Source organism: Rhinolophus hipposideros, assembly GCF_964194185.1.
Source record: "Rhinolophus hipposideros genome assembly, chromosome: 9".
NCBI lineage: Eukaryota > Metazoa > Chordata > Mammalia > Chiroptera > Rhinolophidae > Rhinolophus > Rhinolophus hipposideros.
The window spans coordinates 74,720,011-74,742,567 of NC_138055.1; the positions used below are offsets into that span (position 1 = coordinate 74,720,011).

The 22,557-nt window shown below is 34.6% G+C and overlaps 1 protein-coding gene across 1 annotated transcript in view; it reads left to right on the forward strand.

The window, feature by feature from the left end:
• PTPRQ (protein tyrosine phosphatase receptor type Q) overlaps window positions 1–22,557 on the forward strand; it is a 231,921-nt gene that overhangs the window by 181,571 nt on the left and 27,793 nt on the right. The window contains exons 39-41 of the mRNA XM_081058782.1: window positions 9,032–9,131; window positions 11,599–11,727; window positions 16,659–16,703. Coding sequence (XP_080914908.1) covers window positions 9,032–9,131; window positions 11,599–11,727; window positions 16,659–16,703 — 274 coding nt within the window. The remainder of the gene's footprint in view (window positions 1–9,031; window positions 9,132–11,598; window positions 11,728–16,658; window positions 16,704–22,557) is intronic.

Below are 22,557 nucleotides of genomic sequence, written 5' to 3' on the forward strand. Positions count from 1 at the left end.
AAAGAAAGCTGCAATGAACATTGGAGCACACGTGTCTTTATGGATAAATGTTTTCAGATTTTTTGGGTAGATGCCCAGGAGAGGAATTGCAGGGTCATATGGTAATTCTATTCGTAATTTTTTGAGGAACTTCCACACTGCCTTCCATAGCGGCTGCACAAGTCTGCATTCCCACCAAGAGTGTATGAGGGTTCCTTTTTCTCCACAGCCTCTCCAACACTTGTTACTATTTGTCTTGTTGATGATGGCCATTCTAACGCGTGAGGTGATATCTCATTGTGGTTTTTATTTGCATTTCTCTGATGATTAGTGATGTTGAGCATTTTTTCATATGTCTATTTGCCGTTTATATGTCCTCTTTGGAGAAATGTCTCTTCAGGTCCTCTGTCCATTTTTCAGTTGGGTTGTATGTTTTTCTGTTGTTTAGTTGTATGAGTTCCTTGTATATTCTGGATATTAGCCCCTTATTGGAGGCACTGTTTGCAAAAATCTTCTCCCATTCAGTTGGTTGCCTCTTTATTTTGTCAATGGTTTCTTTTGTTGTGCAGAAGCTTTTAAGTTTCATATAGTCCCATTCATTTATTTTAGCTTTCACTTCCATTGCCTTTGGAGTCAAATTCATAAAATGCTCTTTGAACCCAAGGTCCATAAGTTTAGGACCTATGTTTTCTTCTATGCAGTTTATTGTGTCAGATCTTATGCTTAAGTCTTTTATCCATTTTGAATTAATTTTGGTACATGACGACAGACAGCAGTCCAGTTTCATTCTTTTGCACGTGGCTATCCAATTTTCCCAGCACTATTTATTGAAGAGGCTGTCTTTTCTTCATTGTATATTTTTTGCTTCTTTGTCAAAAATGATCTGTCCATATTTATGTGGTTTCATTTCTGAGTTCTCAATTGTATTCCATTGGTCTATGTGTCTGTTTTTCTGCCAATACCATGCTATTTTGATTATTGTAGCCCTGTAGTACAAGCTAAAGTCAGGGAGAGTGATACCTCCAGCATTGTTCTTTTTTCTTAAGATTGCTTTGGCTATTCGGGGTCTTTTGTGGTTCCAAACAAATCTGACGATTTTTTTGTTCTATTTCTTTAAAAAATGCCATTGGGATTTTGATGGGGATTGCATTAAATCTGTATATTACTTTGGGTAATATGGATATTTTAACTATGTTGATTCTTCCAATCCATGGGTATGGAATGTATTTCCATTTCTTTGTGTCTTCTTCAATTTCTTTCAAAAATGTCTTCTAGTTTTTTAGCATATAGGTCCTTCACATCCTTGGTTAAGTTTATTCCTAGGTATTTTATTCTTTTTGGTGCAATTGCAGAAGGAATTGTTTTTTTAATTTCTTTTTCTGAGACTTCATTGTTAGTATATAGGAATAAAATGGACTTTTGTACGTTGATTTTGTAGCCGGCAACTTTACTGTATTCATTGGTTCTTTCTAATAGCTTTTTGGTGGAGTCTTTAGGGTTTTCTATATATAGCATCATGTCATCTGCAAAGAGTGACAATCTTGGTTCTTCATTCCCAATTTGGATGCCTTTTATTTCTTTCTCTTGCCTGATTGCTCTGGCAAGGACTTCCACCACTATGTTGAAAAGCAGAGGTGATAGGGGACAGCCCTGTCGTGTTCCTGACTGTAGAGCAAAGAGCTTCAGTGTTTCACCGTTAATTATGAGATTAGCTGAGGGTTTGTCATATATAGCCTTTATTATGTTAAAGTATTTTCCTTCTACACCTATTTTATTAAGTATTTTAATCATAAATGGATTTTGTACCTTGTCAAATGCTTTTTCTGCATCAATTGATATAATCGTATGATTTTTGTCCTTTATTTTGTTTATGTGATATATCACACTGATGGATTTGCGTATGTTGAACCAAATTCCTTGTGCCCCTGGAATGAACCCAACTTGGTCATGATGAAAAATCTTTTTGATGCATTGTTGTATTCAATTTGCTAGAATTTTGTTTAGGATTTTTGCATCTGTGTTCATCAGAGATATTGGTCTGTAGTTCTCTTTTTTTGTGTTGTCCTTACCAGGTTTTGGTATCAGGGTAATGTTGGCCTCATAAAATGAGTTAGGGAGTGCTGTCTCTTCAAATTTTTTGGAAGAATTTGACCAGGACTGGTATTAGATCCTTTTTGAAGGTTTGGTAGATTTTGCTACTGAAGCCATCTGGTCCCAGACTTTTGCTTTTGGGAAGGTTTTGGATGACTGATTCAATTTTGTTACTGGCGATCAGTCTGTTTAGATTTTCCAGTTCTTCATGGTTCAGCCTTGGAAGGCTATATGTTTCTAAGAACTTGTCCATTTCTTCCTGATTATTGAATTTGGTGGCATGTAGTCCTTCATAGTATTCTTGGATGATCCTTTGTGTTTCTGTGGCATCATGATAACTTCCCCTTTTTCATTTCTGATTTTGTTTATTAGTGTCTTCTCTCTTTTTATCTTAGTGAGCCTAGCCAAGGGTTTGTCAATTTTGATAATCTTTTCAAAGACTCAGCTCTGTGTCACATTAATTTTTTCTATTGTCTTTTTATTCTCTATTTCATTTCATTCTGATTATTACTATTTCCTTTCTTCTGCTGACCTTGGGTTTCATTTGTTATTCTTTTTCTAGCTCTTTAAGGTATAACGTGAGGTTATTTATTTTGGGATTTTTCTTGTTTCTTGAGATAGACCTGTAATGATATAATTTTCCCTCTTAAAATTGCTTTAGCTGCATCCCAAAAAATTTGGTAGGATGTATTTTCATTGTCATTTCTTTCTATGTATCTTTTGATCTCTTCTCTAATTTCTTCTTTGACCCAGTCGTTCTTTAAAAGTATGTTGTTTAATCTCCATGTATTTGTGTTTTTTCCTGCTTTCTTTTTGCAGTTGATATCCAATTTCAAATCCTTGTGATCTGAGAATATGCCTGGTATGATTTCAATTTTCTTAAATTTGCTGAGGTTAGTTTTATGTCCCGATACATGGTCTATCCTTGAGAATGTTCCATGTACACTAGAAAAAAATGTATAGTCTGATGTTTTAGGATGAAGTGCTCTATAAATGTCAATTATGTCCGTTTCATCTAATGTGTCATTTAGGGCTGCTATTTCATTATTTATTTTCTGTTTGGATGATCTATGCATAGCTGTCAATCATGTATTTCTGTCCCCTAGTATAATTGTGTTTTGGTCAATTTCTCCCTTTAGTTCTGTTAGTAGTTGCTTAGTATATTTTGGTGTTCCCTGATTGGGGGCATAAATATTGATGACTGTTATGTCTTCATGTTGTATAGTCCCCTTTACCATTATGAAATGTCCATCTTTGTCTCTTGTTACCTTTTTCATCCTGAAGTCTAATTTTATCTGATATCAGTATAGTTACACCCGATTTTCTCTGGATACCTTTTGCTTGGAGTGTCAATTTTCACCCTTTCACTTTGAGTCTATGCTTGTCCTTGTAGCTGAGATGTGTCTCTTGGAGACAGCATATGGTTGGCTTCAGTTTTTTGATCCAATCTGCTACTCTGTGCCTTTTTATTGGTGAGTTCAGTATTTACATTTAGAGTGATTATTGATACATGAGGATTTCCTGTCATTCTATCTTTAGTTTTCTGGTAAGGCTGCGTCTCCATTGTTTTTTTGCCTTTTTGTTGTTGTCTATTATTTCTGTGTGGTGGTATTGTATGATTTTTCCCTCTGTTTCTTCTTTTATTACATTATATATTTCAGTTATAGATTTTTTTTTTGAGTGGTTACCCTTAAGTTTATGTAAAAGAAAATTTGATATTTAGAGTATTCCATTTTCTTCAGCATGCTTACTTTCACCATTCCCATATTCACGTTCAGGTCTTTACTCTCCCCCTTTTTATATTTTGGTTGTCATAAATTGTCCCAGTTGATTGTGGTCAAATAGCCTCCTTTAGTATTTCTTATAGTGCAGGTCATGTATTAGAGAATTCCTTCAGCTTCTTTATGTCTGGAAAGGTCTTTATTCCTCCTTCAAATCTAAAGAATATCTTTGCTGGATATATTATTCTTGGCTCATAATTTCTCTCTTTCAATAGTTTGAATATTTGGTTCCACTCCCTCCTGGCTTGTAGAGTTTTGGCTGAGAAATTTGATGATAATATAATGGGCTTTCCTTTGTAGGTTACCGTCTTCTTTTCCCTGGCTGCCTTGAGGATTCTTTCTTTGGCATTGATTTTTGACAGCTTCAATACCATGTGCCTTGGAGAAGGCCTGTTGGGATTGAGGTAATTAGGTGTTCTATTTGCTTCTTGTATCCGAGGATCCAGTTCTTTCCACAAGTTTGGAAAGTTCTCCTCGACTATTTGTTTGAATATACATTCTCTCTTTCTTCTCCTGGTATGCCCACTATTCTTATATTGCTCTTTCTGCTGGAGTCAGAAAGTTCTTGTAGAGTTCTTTCATTTCTTTTAAGTCTCAAGTCTCTTTCTTCTTCCATCTGTGTAATTTCCCAGTTTCTATCTTCGATGTCACTGATTCTTTCCTCCATCTGGTCAACTCTACTGCCTAAATTGGTTATTTCATTCTTAATTTCTTCTATTGAGTTCTTAATCTCCAAAAATTCTATTTGGTTCTCTTTTAGAATTTCAATCTCTTTCGTAAAATGCTCATGTTGTTCTTTGATTGTGTTTCTGAGTTCATAAAACTGCCTTTCTATGTTTTCTTGCATTTCGTTGAGTTTTTTCAGAACTGCAATCTTGAATTCTCTGTCATTTAAGTCATATATTTTCATATATTTTAGTTCATTTTCTGGAGACTTTTCACTTTTTTTCTGAGCTGACTTGTTGTTGCCTTGGTTAATCATGGCAATTAGTAATTTATTATTTCTCTTCCTAGTCATCTACAGGAGTGGGTTCTGCAACAGGTTGATAGGAATAGGTCTTTGTTTTGTTTCCCAGTATGTGTTTGCAGAATGTTTTATTTTCTCTCTGACTGCAGTCTTTTTTTTCTCTCACATTGTAGTGTTATGTTTTCTCTGCACTGTTCCAGCTTCTCACACAATGCGGGGGGGAACCCTGGAAGGTGGGCTTCTTCTCTGTTAACAGTTTCCTGGGTCATATGGCATCGCATTCCTGTGGGGATGTAGAAAGCTTAAGTTCCAAAGCTCTTCCTGCACCAGATTCAGAGCAAGTGTGTTTCAGCAGTTCTGTTTACTCCTGCAGCGATCCACCCAGGTGGGACCAGGGGTGGGGTGAGTTGTGAGAGGTGGCTCAGAGCAATGGTTGGGACCACCACCACAGCGGTCTTGTTTCTACAGCTCCCTCCCCTTTGCCAGAAGTAGTGGGCTGTGAATTTGTATCTGCGGACCACAGTTCTCAGAACTGCAATTATTCTTTTCTTTTGATCTGACACTGCTACTGTTCTGTTTCTAGCACCGGGCAGATGGGGGCGGGGTGATTTCTGGGAGGGTAGGGAGGGGGCGGCTAGTCTCAATGCCTAAGGCTTCCGTTCTCTGCTTGGCAGTGAGGGCTTAAACCACCGTTTCAGCCTTCTTCCCTCAGTCTTTACTCTGAGGTCTCTGCCGTGAGCATTGGGTTCAGCCATGTTATATGCTCTCCCCTCAGTCCTGTGGGCCATAAACAGATCCCTAGCAGTCCAAGTTCTTCCCTGTGCTGCAGCTGCGATAGTTCCGGGAAGCAGCGAGCTCAGAGCACTGAGCTAGGTCTGCGTCCTGCGCCCACACGGTTCCGTCTCCCCACTTTTCCCTTGCCTCCTCCCCTGTTGAGCCTCTTCATGTTGCCTGTCTGCTGTGCAGGGAGTCCTTTGTGGAGTTGTAGTTTTTCAGTTTGTTGTAAATTCCAGAGGAGATTTCCAGAGGCTCACCTCATGCCGCCATTTTGATGACGTCTCTGAAAAGTTTTAATATCTAGTTCAAAATCAATATTTTTTATTCATTAGCAAACTTAGCAAATATTTATTGAGCTTTTATTGTGTGCCTAGTGCTATTCTCAGAATTTGAAATACAATTGTGAATAAAATAAAGACCTTTGTCCTCAGGGAGCTTACATTCTGGACATATAATCAGCAATAGGATAATAAATAAATGAATTGTAAGGTATATTAAAATATGATAAAGACTATGGAGAAAAGAAAAAGTAGAACAGTGTGCAGAGGATGTATAAGGAAGGAGGCAGGAAGTGAGTGAGTTGTATCTTTCGGTTTTAAATGGTGAGGTCTTAGTTTGCTCAAGCTCCCATAACATAATACCATGGACTGGGTGGCTTAAACAGCATTATTTTCCCACAATTCTGGAGGTCAGACATGCAAGATTAAGGTTGCAGTCAGTTTGGTATCTGGTGAGGGCTCTCGTTCTGGCTTGCAGAAATCCTCCTTCTCACTACCCGCATGCTTGCTGGTGTCTCTTCTTATAAGGACACAAATCCTATCGGACCTATTGGATTAGGCCTGACCCTTAGGACCTCATTTCACCTTAATGACTTCCTTACTCTAAATGTATTCACACTGGGGTTTAGAGCTTCAATATATGAATTTTGGAGTCACATATACATTCATGAGATGTGATCAGCGTAGGCTTCAATAAGAAGGCAATATTTGAGCAAATTATTGAAGGTAGTAATAAAATCACTATCCAGGCAGATATATAAGAGAGCAGAGCAAGAAGCTGGTGCAAAAGCCCTATACAGAGGGTGCCAAAAAAATGTATGCACATTTTAAGATAACATCTCTTAAAATGTGTGTACATACCCCCAGTATAAAGAGTGACTTGGTGTGTTCCAGCAACAACAGTGAGACCAGTCTGGCTCCAAAGGAGTGATCAAGGTGGAAATTGAAAAGTCAGAGGTAGCAGGGACCTAGAGAGTTAATGAAGGACCAGGTCGCATAGTTCATTGGAAGGATTTCAACGTTTCTCTGTGAGAGATGAGGATTTTAAATAGAGAGGTAATGTTATTAAAGGATGACTCTTGCTGCTATGTTGAGAATAGATGGAAAGAGAAGAAGTGTGAATACAGGGAGACTTGTTAGGTGTCCATACAAAAATTCATGTAAAACAAGATGGTGGCCTGGAGCAGGATTCTAGCAGCAGAGGTAGTGAGAAATGAGTAGAGCGTACACAAAAGTCTTAAATAGTATAATGAACCTCCAATTACCTACTAATTAAATTTAATAATTTTTAACATTTTGCTACATTGTTTTATTTATGCATTTGTTCTTTTATTTCTGAAGTATTTTATAGTAAATCACAGAAAGTGGTATATTCCCACCTTGAAATACTTTACTGTGTTCCTCTAATAAGTACATTTTATTATACTGTCACAGTTAAAGAAAATTAATAATAAATCCTTGATATTATATAGTACTACATACTTTTTAAAATCATCCTCTGACTTTTTTCCTTATAATTTGGTTGAATCAGGATTCCAACAAGATTTTCATATATTATCTTTGATTGTTGTCTCTCTTAATTTTTAATATAGAAAAGACTTCCCCCTTCCCCACCCCCATGCCATAGACTATTTGAAGCAACAAGATGAGTTGTCTTATAAGAGGTCCCATATTCTGGATTTGTCTGATTTCTTTCCTTTTTTTCATTTATTTTTTTTGCTCCTTTTACCACTTTCTCATAAATTAGAAATAAGCTATAAAAATTTAAATATTCACAATAAATAATTTTGGCAGGGATTCTTTATAGGTGTTGCTGCTTAATTCAAAATACCTCACATCAGAAGTTGTTTATTATCTGGTTGTCACACTTTCAAAGACGTTAAAATTAATCAGTAATGTTAGCAGTAATGAGAACATGATCTTTCACTGGAAAGTTGTTTTTCCCTTGTTATAACTATCAAATAATCTATGGGGTAATACTTTGGTATGCTGTAAATATCCAATTTCCATCACCCTCATAACCATTTAAGGATGTATTTACGATTGTTACAATCCATTACGATTGATTCAATTATTTCATTAGAAATATAAAATTGTGAATTTCTAATTTTAATATTCCTTCCACATTTATTAAACAAAATTACCTTCCACTGAGAATTTTATCTCCTTAACTAAAATGATTTTTAATTCAGAAAATACATTTCATATGAGAAAGCCAGAAAAAAAAATGCCTAATTTTCTGTCTTTAATTACTTTAATTACAGAAATAAAAAATTGATAAAAATTTTAAGAGTAAGGAAATGGTAGTCTATCTACAACCGACATTTACAAATTAGTATTTTTTATTTTTTTATTTTTCTTTCATTAGGTAATTTTAGAACTCGTGGATTTTTATACATTGACTCTGTTTCGATCAATTTCAGTTTTTTTTATTTATCGTAATATTTAAATTGTTCACTCTTTGGCTGGTAGGCACTTCTTCAAGAGGATCCTTTATTCTTTTCGTGTAATTAGTCTTTGATAGATTCTTAGCTTTCTTGTCCCATTCATATCTGAATTTCTTTTGTTCCCTGCTCCCACTTTTGAATTACCATCTCTCCAAGTTTTCCTAGTTTCTTTTAGTAAAAAGAGTATATGCTTTGAAGATAGAGACAACAGGATTTTCTCAAAGATTTTGGGTGAGTTCTATGGGAGAAAGAGAGTAGAGTATGACTCTGAGGTTCTGAGCCTGACCAACTGGAACAATGAAGTTGCCATCAACTAGAGGTTCAAGGATGCAGCTGAAATAAGGGGAATATAGCAGTTTAGCTTTGGAAATATTGATTTTTAAATTTTAATTACACTTCTAGTAGGCAATTGGATATACAAGTAAGTTCAATAGATAACAGTTAAGTAGTCATCATCATATAGATGGAAATTAAAACCATGAGGCTAGATGGGCTCACCACGGGTGTGAGGTTAGATAGCAAAAAGAAAAAGACCAAGGATTGTGACCTAAAGTTATGGTTGAAAATACAGAAGAAGAGCAACAAACAAATCTGCATACTTTATTAGCATTCATGAATGACAGTCCAAGAAAATAGTTTTCTGTCTTTTGTGATCCAAGATAGTATTCCATAACAATAATTAATGATAATGTTATACTTCTTCCTCTTCAGGTGAAGGACTTTCAGAAAGAACTGTAGAGATTATTCTTTCAGTCACTTTGTGTATCCTTTCAATCATTCTTCTTGGAACAGCTATTTTTGCATTTGCAAGGTAAGATTTATTTGTACTCACATTCCTAGGCTGCTTTACGGGCATTATTCTGTCATATTCCCGTCAGGAGACAGAAGCCACAACAGTTACTTGAATGGGAAACATTTAATAAAAAGGATTATTAGCTACTAGAAGAAATTAACTACTAAAGTGGGTAAAAGAGAATTCTAAGGAATCCAGAAGTGTGAAGAAGCTTCTCTTTCTAAGCTGAAGGAGAGGGGTCAATAAAGGAACTAAGAACTAGAAAAAGCCTCCCTCTGAAAGCTAATGTGGAACGGCTACTGCAAGCACATTCAGCCTATTAACTAGCAGTGGGCCGAGAAGTGTGACAGAGCGGAGGGACTGGAACTGTTTTGTAGAATCCACCCATCATTATTGGAGGGTAGGCAGGCTGGAATTGGTCTGTAGAAGCTGCCTATTCTTGCGGGATGTTATGGATAAGCTAGAGCTACTTGGTATCATACCTGTGGGGAAATCATGCACTTATGAGGCCGCTAGAACTCATCACGTGGACTGTGGGGCCCCCACAATGAATAATAATATTGAAGCATAAACCCACAAGGGAAGCGTCTTCTTGTTCCTATTTCCTTGCAGGGTCATGCTAATGTCCTCTAGTAACAAAGCTTAGCATCCTGCTCCTTGCAAAGGGGAAATGTTCTGGAGTCTAGCTCCAGTATAACAAAGCAGGGCAAAGAAGAGTGGATTTTGAGCTAGGAGACAATAAAGTGATAACATGAAAGTAGAATGTGCCAGGCTTTCCACATTTTTTGAATAATTTATAACTCTGATAGGTTTAATGAAAATATTTTAATGAGGTCTAAATGTTAAAGTTTTATATAGAGGAGATAGTAAGTACAATACTTTAAAGATGTCCAACTTCTTTCTGTGGTGGTACCCTTTCTTATGTTTACCAACATATCTGTACTAATTTTCTAAGTGTCTTTCCAAATTCTCAGTGTCAATCTCTTCATTTACCTGTGGTTTACAGGACCTCAGGGGAAATCTTAGTTTTGATCCTAAAATCTAGTTTCATTAGGTAGATTACTGAGTTAAAGGGACCTTATATTTGTAAAAGTAACCATTCTACTAATTTCCTAAGTAGTTCACGAGACTCTATTTTTATCTGAAGAACGTTGTCCTATATTCTGAATTCCATGCACAATCTCTTTCATCTTAAATCATTTTGATGGATAATTTGAAAGGCTCTTGAAAAAGATATTTTTCTTATACCACATACTGTTTTCAGATTCAGCCAGAAGGTAATGAGAGAAAGTCATTAGTCTAGGTATTTTAAAGACATGTTGTGTAAGACATGGATATAGTCCCTAACGGGTATATACCTGCCGTATTTATATTGTTTCCCTGCTCTAAAATCTTTTTCTGAGTGTTCATTTCTTTACAGGATGAACTCCTTAAGTGGGCAGGAAATGGTCCTCCCTCACTCCCTACCACTTTCCTACATCTCTTCAACCAATCAGGTCAATTTTCACCTGAACATTCTATAGGCTTTTTTACAACTCTACTTTTTGTTCAGTCACCTGGAAATGTGCTTCCTCCTCTTCTTATTCTGGAACACCCAAGTCAAATCCTATTTCTTTACTTCTTCTAAATACTAAGTGTTGTAATCACTTATATAACATTTTATAACTAATCAGTTACTGTCTTATGATTTGTAATTTGAATCATTTTTCTCTTTTGATGCTTCTTCTAAGTTTAGATCCTGCTTCCCAACTAAGTTGTAATGTCTTGAGGCTACTTCTTATATCATCTTTAATACATAACTTGTAATAAATAATACATGTTTGAAATATGAAGGATAGAAAAAACAATCATTACTTTGTAATGTACCACACTATGTCATAGACAAATTAGCATGTAAATGGCTTAAATGAAGACTTTAATTTGATTATCAGATTCATGTGATTTTTATTTTTGAACCTGAGTTTTCTGATTATAAGTAAATAATATTATATACTTCATAATACTTGTTAAAAATCAAGAATACAGTTTACAACACATTTTTATGTATTTTCATGTATGTAAAAATGTTTTATGTATCTAACAACAGTGGAGCATTGTCTTTTAGCACTGGTGCTGATATAATGAGCTATTTCCGCTTTGACATGGATTTGTGACAAATTCATGAGAGAGCTAGAGGGGAGGAGAAACAAGCTCACAGCATCAGTCTCATTTGCTCTTTATTTTGAATGTGCCAGTGACTCAGGATTTGATCAACTAATTCTTATTAAAACTTGAAACTTCAACAAAACATGTTAGAAAATACATAGTAGAATACTTTCTATGGAATTAAAATGGAAAAAGAAGTTGAGTAGCTATACAATTGCAATGTCTTCATAGAAGTGATCCCAACAAAGATATTAATGTCTTTACTTAAAAAGAAAATTAAACCCAATTTCACATGCTTTCTATGATATTCCCTTCTTGGACTTGACCACACTTATTTTAGAATTCGGCAGAAGCAGAAAGAAGGTGGCACATACTCTCCTCGGGATGCAGAAATTATTGACACTAAATTCAAGCTGGACCAGCTCATCACAGTGGCAGACCTGGAACTGAAGGACGAGAGATTAACACGGTGAGCACACTCCGCTGGGCAATCAGTGGTCCAGAATGCTTGAAGCCATGACCCGATTCTGACCTATGCTTGTTGGAAGTGTTTGTGGGGCTCTTATTTATACAGGTCACAGAGATCTTCTTTCAAAGGGTGACCTCCATCTTCTACACACTTCTCACTGGTGTTCGGAGAATCACTTAATCTTAATACTTAGAGTTCAATATGAACCTCAGACTACAATGTTCAACCAATCTTCCTTGTTCTGAGACAAATCGTTTTACATATTAAACCTTTAAAATTATGCTTAATAATTCATTTCATATGATAGATTTTTTTTACAGTGGTTATTCTGAGAGGGTCCACATTTCTAACCACAAGTTTAAAATAATTAAATTTGTAATTACTTGGTGTTGTTTATATCGTTTTAATAAAAACCTTTCTTGTAACTCCTTACTTTAGTATGGAATTACATTAAAAGACTAAATTGCATATAGGCACTTCATTTTTAAAATTGCTTAGTATTTAAAAATTAAACACAAATAAAAATTACCTTTGGAAGGAAAAATAAAAATATGTGTACTAAATATATGTCATCAGTATGAATTGTAAATAGTGAAGTACATAATTTTAAAGAATAAGTAATTTTAAAATCTCTTGAAATCATTATAAATGACTCAAAATATTGACACGTTTGAAAAACTGCTGTCTATTGAGATAATTTATCAAATTCTTACTAAAAATTATCATCAGATAATCTTAGCAAGTTTAGATTCTCAAAAGAGTCACTATTTTGTAATGCTTTGAATAAACACAAGACTATTGTTATAAAACTCTTACATAAGTCTGTTGAACTTTTAAAAATTATTGTTAACTCTTAAAATATGGCATCAAAGGTGTTAAACTTAAAAAGGAATCAATCATTTATAGTTGTCATTTACCAAAGTTGTCCTTCACCTAATAGACTGACTTTGCAAGAATATTTCCAGCATGTCTAAAATATCTAAAATGTGCTACAGAGAGAAGTATCATCTGTTAAGCAGGGACCTTCCAGATGCTACAGAATGAAAGTTGTTCAGGCTAATTACAGGGAGATTTGGTTTGTTGGATATGAAAACTTACTTCTTTGTATTTAGATATTTATCTTTGTTAATAGTATAATAGAGGCTGTTCCCATCCAAAATGGATATTGCTCCAAAAACTATGTGTAAGATGGTTACATATTACCCAAGACATACTTTTCCACATAAGAAATGTTATGTATAAAAAAGCAATAGATTCTCAACGTAATCTGCCAAGATGAAACCATGTCATAGGGACAATAGAACATTACTTGTATGAGGCTATGTGTCTCTGTCCTTGAAGGGTCATGCTATATAGTGAAAGGAAGTTTCTTCTCCTTTCCCCTGTGGACCAACTGAATTTCAGTACATAGTATTCTTTCACCTGCCTTTCTGCATTCCTTTCTCAATTCTTTGTGCCCCTTTCACAGGCCTGGAGTCCCAGTCATTTTCTTCTAGACCGCAAAGTGTACAGAACTTCAGGTCTCCATGCAATTCATTTTAGTTGTTTGAACAATTTAGTTGAATCTGTCCATACTAAAATGTCAGCTTCTAAGCATCCATTTTTAGAGTATTTCTTTAAAATAAACTTTATTAATGCTGCAAAAGACCATAGTAAGTAGCTCTTTAGGAGATATAAAATAATAAAAGCCAGGTAGTATCGGAGAAAGTATTCTTTGTCTAAGGAGGTTAACCATTCTAGGCAGGCTATGCTGAGGTCAGAATCCCCTAAGCTCTGTGTATTTTCACAGTTTGCAATTTCCTCTACTTCTGGACACAGCCATTATCAAAAAGGTATAAGTTTGAGGGATTATTTTTTTTGGATTTTGTGTGTGTTTGTTTTTTTTAACAATTGTTATCATGCCAGCTAATAGAAAAGGTGGGTAAGGACTGTACAAATTGTTTATTATTGGGTATTTATAATTCAGGAACTGCCTTATTTAACTTTGACTCCTCATTATTTTCTGACTTGCACATTTATTTATTTATATGTCGCTTTATTTGTAAAAGGATGCAGAAGTATCTTTCAAATATATTTATTTTTGCATATAAAAAATTAGTACATATTACCCCTAGTAATAGCAAAGTTGGAAATTTAAGTTTCCGTGCTTTTTACTTTCTCATTTGTTTGTTATGATTCCAGTATTCATGACTATGAAATATTATTTGTAATTGCAATGGCACATAATAATATGCTTTGCTTGATTTATTGCAGAAATTTATTAAAATAACTCTCAAAAGGTTTGGGTGTTAACTCTTCATTACAGAGCTCTACCTCCAGCTTTACTATTCATTGAAAGATTTTCATGTTAATAAAGTCACTAACACGTTGGACAGTATGACTAGAAAAAATAGTAACCAACCAATCCATAATCGGCCATGTGCACATACCAGTATACATGGGGCCATCATCCTTCAGGGAAGCGCTGAAGCTCTTCATCTGTCTTTGAGGCACTGGAAGATTGAAACCTATGCAAAATCATGCAGATCTGATGAGGGTAGAGCCAGAGACTGATGGTAGATTCTGGGGGTGAAGAATCAAGGAGTTTGAGTTAATTTCCAAATTGTAGAATAACATGTTATATGTCTTTATTACTTGCAGGAAAGAATTTAGGTAATTTGCTTTAGATCTACCCAGCTAATATATGCTCTTTCTACTTGAGGTTTCTTCTTTTTTGGTCCAAACTGTTCACTTTCCTCATGCTATTTTCTTGCAGTTTTCCTCAGTGTTACATATCTTGACACGTCCATAAGAGAAATGATAAAAATAAAAAATAAAAATAACAAAGGATATCTAACCAATCATGGAATTGTTAATTTTAGGGAGTTACTTAGTTGACAAAAGAAAAGTCATTACAATGCTTGGTACTAAATCCTTTCAAGGATTTGGGATTTTATAGTTGAGAAATTATTTAACTATTTTATGTTATCTGTCTAGATAGTTCTTTATATTTTAAGGTTCATCCTATGATTTTTATATATGTAAATTCTCATTATTTAATTATATTCTACCTTGTTTCAGTAAATAGCTGAAGAATTCTCTCACTTTATACTTTTTCTTCCCAAAGGAGAACAAACCTCAAATGAAGATTAGTACTCCCTAACTCCATGAGAACATTCAGGGACATGCCAAGACAACGTTTCAAATTCTTGTTGCAATGATAATTATATCTTTTCATTATGCACATTTTATATTTAAGTTTAGACAATGTAAGTTATATTTCTTGGGAAGAATGTTTAATATTTTTGGCTCATCTATACCACACTTACCAGGTTAGAAAATAACCCATAGTTTTTTTTACACAATAAATGAACAAAACATTTTGTTATCACTCCTTCAAAGCACAGCCACTTAACCCATTGAAGTGAGAAAGGATTCTAGGAGAAAACACTGGCAAGATCAGGATACACACGCAGGTAAAACACAGATCTTTAAGATTGCTGAGACTAGTTGACCCTGTGGATTGTTTTTGATTCATTTTAGTGTAAAACAGACTACCTTCCCCAAAGAGTTATAACTCAATTAAATAAATAACCCAACCGAATCTTCACAAGTTAAAGATTCTATTTGCTAAAAAAGTTTATTTTCACTCTCTCCTTTTCACACTTAATTAAGTTATAGAAGTTCTGTTTTGTATGGTGACTAAATCATAAAAAAAAGTTGAGTATTAGTCAATGTTTCTAATATTTTTACACGACAGTAGTTCAGTTTCTTCTAGGCCTCATTTTATTTTCCAAAAAAAAATTGTACATTATTTTATACTAATTATCTTGCCTGTTTTAGTTGAATGAATGTAATGGTACATTATTTTAAGACTCAGGCCCAATCTAGTATTTATGAATGGAATTAAATTTTTTAACAAAAAGATGCAAACAATTGAATTGCTAGTTTAAGTGTACTTTTCTTTCCTCAATAACTTTAGAGGTTTGTATATTGAATTTTTGTTAAACATAGTTATGTCCTCAGGAAGCTTACCATTTAAAAGATCATATGAATATTCTTTGTAAACTGTAAATCAGAATACATTTGGTTTTATTGGCATTTATGGTATTTATAAAATTAAAATTATCCCAATCTACTTTCATATAGAGTTTGCTGACATAATGATTGCTACCTTTTATGAACAATTACTGTGTGTTAAATTTTGTGTGTAATGATCTCAGGTAACTCAATTTTTGTAGTAGGTACTCTGACCCTCATTTTACAAATGAGAACCAAAGATGCTTAGAGATTTTAAGTAAGTTCAAGGTCATACATCTAGTAAATAGGAGAGCTATGATGTTAACCCAGGTCTATTTGATTCTGAGATATGAAGATACACCTATTTGTGTGTGTGTGTGTGTGTGTGTGTGTATTTAACTCTGAGGCATACTAGATGAGATCAATGTGAACACTCTCAAATAGGCAAGGACTCTTGGTATCCTTCAAGAAGCATTTTCTATGCAGCGGATGTTTCTCAAGGAAGAATTTCTTCTTTTGAATTATATATTCTCTAGTGATAACGGGCAAAGGAGTGATGGCATTTGAGCATAGGTTCAAACCTGCAAAAAGTGGAAAATCTTTGGTAGTGCAATTTTTATTGTGGCTTCAATAAGAATATATAATGTTTGACTGATATATGAAATTCTAAACAGAATAGCATTTTAATTGCCATCAAATCTTTGACAGATTCTTGCCCTTAATTTTACTTCTGTCTTAAATTATTTTACAAGGAACGGCAAAACTATGAGAATCCAGATAAGAAATGTTTCACTAATATGTGAATTCAGGATGAGAAATGTCCTGAAGTATAATAAAGTATAAGATATGTAATGCTCATGTTTTTGTAGTAGCAAATCAAAAGAAATGCAGTGTGTTTGTATACTAAATAAATAATGAATCTTTACTTCCAGATACTCTTCATTTTTCTTTAGACGCAAGGAGATTTTTGTCATTCAGTAAGTTACTGTGGTGATGCAGAGCTCTGCTGTGATTATTTTCATCTTGTCAGATGGTGTGCTCTACATTCTTAAATACATGTTATTGAGCGTTTCTTGTTTAATGTGCTGTTTTTTTCAAAGCCAACAAAAAACCCTATGCTTTCTACTTATAATATGTCCTCTATAATATTGCATGTTATTGATACAGTAAAGTTAATCTTATCAAAATGCACATTGACTCATAATGTGCATGTCCTGAGCATTTGCTGTGTTCTTATGTTTTGTTAGCTTTGATGATAAAATAAGTGTGCACCTCGATTTCTTCACATGTCTTGTCCTATTATTACATGACACGAGAGCTGAGTTTGCCGTCTGACAGGTGGAGTCAGGGTTCACACTTCCCACAAGCTCATTTCAACGACCGCAGGTGGTAATCTCTAAGGACCAAGACAATGACATTTCCTGTCCTCCAACTCTGGGACGTACAGAGTGGCACATTTCATGGAATCTTTACTTCTGCCCTGACCACTGGATAGCCAACTATGCATGCTTTCAAGCACTCCTCTGATACTCAGATATGCCACTTTTATCCTAGTACAAAGCTTGCTTTATACATTCTGAAGATAGCTTAGCAAAATGTCAGCACTTGCTTGGACCCCAACAATAGATTGAGTGCCCCGGCGATAAGTTTCTTCATGCAAGGGAAATGAATGAAGGCAGAGAATGAAAATGCATTTGATTTCAAAATCCCAAATCTGCTACAGAGGAGTCAGTCTCCATGAACCCCAATGCTGGGTAGGGCCAAATCTCCCGATATTCTCATTGGCCATGAAAGTACTCCACATGATTGAAATATAGGAAAACAGGCCGGTTGCTGCTCTAATCACATTTAACATTTTGGAGTCACAGTGAACCTTGTTTTACTTTACATTAACTAATCACCAAGTTCCCATTGACAGAATTAAACTAGTTTTATGAGAATATGTTTTCCTCAAAGGACCTGATTAATCAGAGTCAAACATTTGACAAAGATTTTAGCTGTTGAGCTAAAGATTTAAGTGATCGCATCACACATGAAAGATCCATTTCCAACCAGCATTCAAAGCTGACCTCTCAGCATTCCAGACTCCCAAGTGGTCTGGTTGAGCAACTCTGCTGAATGTCTTTCTTCATCATCATTAAACAGAATGCTTTTACTTTTTTTTTTTTTTTTTTTTTTTTTTTTTTGCTTTATGCCATTAGTATCTGTGTGGATTGCGGGGGGAAAATGCTTTAATTTTTATAGAACCTCACTGTCTTTCTCTATCACCAGCTTGTCTCTCCCAGAGTCAGTGAATAGTGCTCTGCTCAGTTAGAGCTCTTTCTTTGACAGCGAAACTTAATAGTTTGGGTTAATGAGAACCTTTACAGAACACCTCTACATAAATCATATTTGTTAAAGTAGATGTGGTTTTCTTCAACCTCTAGTTTTCTGAGGTTGCCTTCTGACGCCTAACAGAGGAAGGTCAGTGCTTACCTGCCTCGCTAGTTAATAGTTCAGGCTGGAAGGACTTCTTTTCAGATCTTGTTATGTCATTTGTCTCCTTTTCATTAAGTCCTCACTGAGAACTTTGCCCATTTCTTCACACAACTGTCAGCAGTCTCTTCATCTTGTCTATCTACTGCTTCTGCCTTGTTGCCCTCAAGGTACCGTGTTTCCCCAAAAATAAGACCGTGTCTTATATTAAGTTTTGCTCCAAAAGGCACATTAGGACTTATGTTCAGGGGATGTCATCCTGAAAAAATCATGCTAGGGCTCATTTTCCCAGGAGGTCTTATTTTTGAGGAAACGGGGTAGTAAGCTTATGCCGGTGTTCTTAATTTAGAATACATGGTTGACAAAATAAAGGAACTGTCAGGAATTTGTTTTCAGATTTGCTAATGTGGAGAGACTTAGTAATAAGAAAAATTCAACTCCTGCCACCCTGGGAATCTTTTCTCATCTCTTTGGTATCAGCAAGAATGTTGCTTTTCCAGATCTACCTGAAAGTCCATTTCCCCTTGCTTGAGTAAAATAAATATTAATCGGGCACCTATTGAGTGACAGACACTGTTCTAGGCACTGGAAAGACTGTGGTGGAAAAGGAAGGGGCATCTCCTCCAAAGAGCTGCCCTTCAAATAGCTAAGCTCCTTTTAAACCTATTTCTCCTTAAAAATACAAGGAGGCATACTGAGAAAGTACTACTTAGCTATCGCTTACTAATTGATTGTTTTCTAATTAAATAAAAAAGGTATTACATTACTCACTTATTCAGAAGGTATGTTTACCTTATTCAGTGAAGTTTTAGCATCAGTTATATAGTACCAGCCATTGGTTAGGATGATATTTTTAATTTATACTGAAGACTACAGAAATGTTATTGGTGATTTCATAAAAGCCTGAAGAAGGACCTGGAAGGATGCTATTTTAAAACCTAGAAGAAATAAAAACAATACTAAAGAACAAAAATAAAGACAACTTTGAAAACATTCTAGTAAATGCTTTGAATAAGTGATAGACTTTCATTGCAAAAGTAAATATAACCATCAGAGTAATTAATGACTTGATGAAATATAAAAACTAAAAATTCACATTACATTTTATAAAACCTGGAAAGGTTAATTAATATGTTTTACCAGAGAAAAAGATTCTTCACAAATTTTTATTTGAATATGGAGCACATGTTGATATGTACAAATATGTACTTTTATATCAAGGCACTAGAATATGAGCTTCTTTTCTGTTTAGCCTAACTGAACTGGTTAAGCAGAGAACACAAAGTTTCTCGATTTGTCCTGTGCCACTGGTAATGCTGGTTTAAGCTACTCATCTATACACTCTCATCTACTCTATTAGGACTATATTTTAATTCCTTATAGATTTCAGCTAATTGACCTTGAGGGAAAGCTGAGTCTCTGTGATAATATGGTCTTCAATCAACACTGCCAATATAAATAAATGGTTCCTCTCTGGATCTATCAAGAGTAATCTGAGTGGAATTTAAGTTTTTGATAGACTTTTAAAAAATGATCCCAGGCATGAAATAATACCCTTTCAGCAAAAGGGCATAGGATTTAAGACAGCTATGATTCATGTAATAAAAGTGGTTATCCTTTTATATTGGAAAATGGTCAGTTATCTTATTGAAATCAGGACAATTCCCAAATTGGTTTATATCTAATGAACTGAATCTGATTTAACAATAACTTTCACTATTGTAAGTGAATAAAATAAGAGTAACATACCAGTCTAAAATGCTGTCCATTTAACAATTTTTTAAAGTTTTTTAAAAAAATGTTAATGGAAGTTTTCTATTTGAGTTTTTCTGAGTGTCTCCATGGAGCACTTAATTAAAAATAGCACTCCTTCTTAAATAACATTGTTAACGTTTATGCACTTTAATTTCTATAAATTTTTATGTGTATCTAATCATACAATTTTTCCTAAAGGAGTTTATCTCATTAGTGATAAATCAATTCATTTTCCTCATATCGTGTCCCACCCACCTTCTTTTCTAATTTCCTATACTAATTGTCCAAATTAATACTTTTTCTTATTTAAAAATGAAACTTTAAAACCTCAAAGAAAAACAAAATTTAGAACATACGTATAGCCAGTACTTAAGAAAAAAATATACCTATACAATGTGAGGCTAAGAATCAAAACAAGTCTATGGATACAGACAAGAATAAAAGGATAACTTTTATTTGAAATAGGTAATTTATGCCCACTTTGGCATAAATTTAAGCTATTTAAGTAGGTACTTCAAGATTTCAGTTCACACATAATTGTGACATAAGCATAGACAGGACAGTTACATAATAATTAGACAATTAGAAATCTTGTTTCTCACATTATGTAAATACAAATGTGAAGGACAAATTACATAAAGTGATTAGGTTTGGATAAAGAGAGTGATGCAAAAGAAAATCAAGCCAAAACATGCTCTATTTCTTTTTTAAAAAACATTTTTTTAATTACTTAGTAGGCAAGAGTGATTTTATTGTTCCTATATCTAATTTCCTAACAAAGTATCTAGCACCTGTTAATTTCTAATGTTATGTGGTAAGATATGGCCTTTGTTTAGACTCACATACTGTTTATTGAGGCATCTATTGATCAGACTTATCTAAAACTTTGAATTAGGATCTGAGGATTTTCAGTTGCTTAATATTTTAATGGAAAATTGATTCTATTCAGACATTCTCTCATAGTAATCAGAGCACTTATATTTAGTTTACTGTGTATCTTAGTCTGAATTCATCCACAGTTGTATACCTAATGATTTACTCATTGCCTACTATGAATAAGGCTGAGAGACTTGTAGTAACTCAGGGGTTAATCCATAAGCATACATGAACTTTAATGCATGTATCCTTAATGCATGTACTTAAATAGCCATAATACAAGGTGGAAGGCGATTTGTCTTTAGAAATTTGGTTTCACAGAAGGAAGAAATTATTTTCTCTATAGAAGACCAGAGAAGGTCCATGGAGGAGTTAACATTTGAATCAGCTATGAAAGGATCAGTAGAATCTGATAGCAAAAAAACACCTGAAATGGTACAAACTGAGAGGGAGAGATGCCAAGAGAATATCTTGAGTGCAAACAGAGTGTCTAAAGGGGAGTTGTAAGGAATAATGTCAGAAATGTGAACATGACTTGAAATGCTTTCACATGATTATATGAAAACTGAGTGATTATAGTCACTATAGTTATTTATTTAGGATCTTGAATTGAGATCTAGAAAGTAAGACTTGGATTTGAAGCCTAAATATTTGTGACCAGTCTTTGTGCAGTAATCCTCATTAGGAAGAATAAAATAGGAAATCTTGATGTTTAATGTAGCACAATCTAGTCTACCCATTTTTGAGTAAATTTAAGATAGAATATTCTTTTAGAAACAAAAAAAAAGTCCTTTATATAATTTCAATTGTAGAATAAATGGATAGGTGGAGCTTGAATTACACAAAATAAACTAGAAAAAGTAACTGTAGTCCTAATGATAGTAACTAACATTTATGGATTGCTTATGAAAGCCATGGAATTTTCTAAGCATTTTACATATATGTACTTGATTTACATATTTTTACCCTATTTTCCAAATTAGGAAACTGAGGCACAGAAATATCAAGTAACTGGTACAGTCTCAAGAAACCCTGGATCCTCTGGGCAAAGAGAGAATCTTTTCAGTTTGACTCTCCTTAAATAAGTGGACCATGAGCCACGAGCCTGCCATTAAATCAGATGTAGTGTGCTGAATTTCACCAATTGCAAACTGAAAAATGTCCCTTGTTACTGTAAACATGATCTCCACACAACTCAAGAATTTCCATTTCCATTTGGTAGTAGGGAATTGATTTGCTAATTCAAATATTTCATTTATTTCTATCTTAAAATCAGTTAATTAGGAATTATCTAACCTAACCCCTCTTCTATTCCTATTTCTGAGAAACATCATGGCATAGGAGCATTAAGGCATTGGGCATCTAACGGGGCTTGGATAATATAAGTCTAGTCCAGTGTTTTGTTTTTTTTTCTTGCTGGTCTTTGCTGAGAGGAATTGTTTTCAACAGGGATGGATAATTCCTCAGTCTCCACTGTTACCATGTCAGAAGTATGTCCAGGGCCTCCAGTTCAGACACTATGTTTTCCTGTCCCCAAAACAAGGATTCTTCTGACTCAATAGCCCATTCAGCCATCTCCATATCCATCTTGTTAGAGTTGGGATTTCTCTATTGCCTTCTTAGAATCACTGTAAGGTATCGTGGGAAGCCTACAAGCTCATCTACCAAGACTTTGCTCAAACACTGCTATTTTATCATGGTGATGCCATGTTTAATAATGGGATG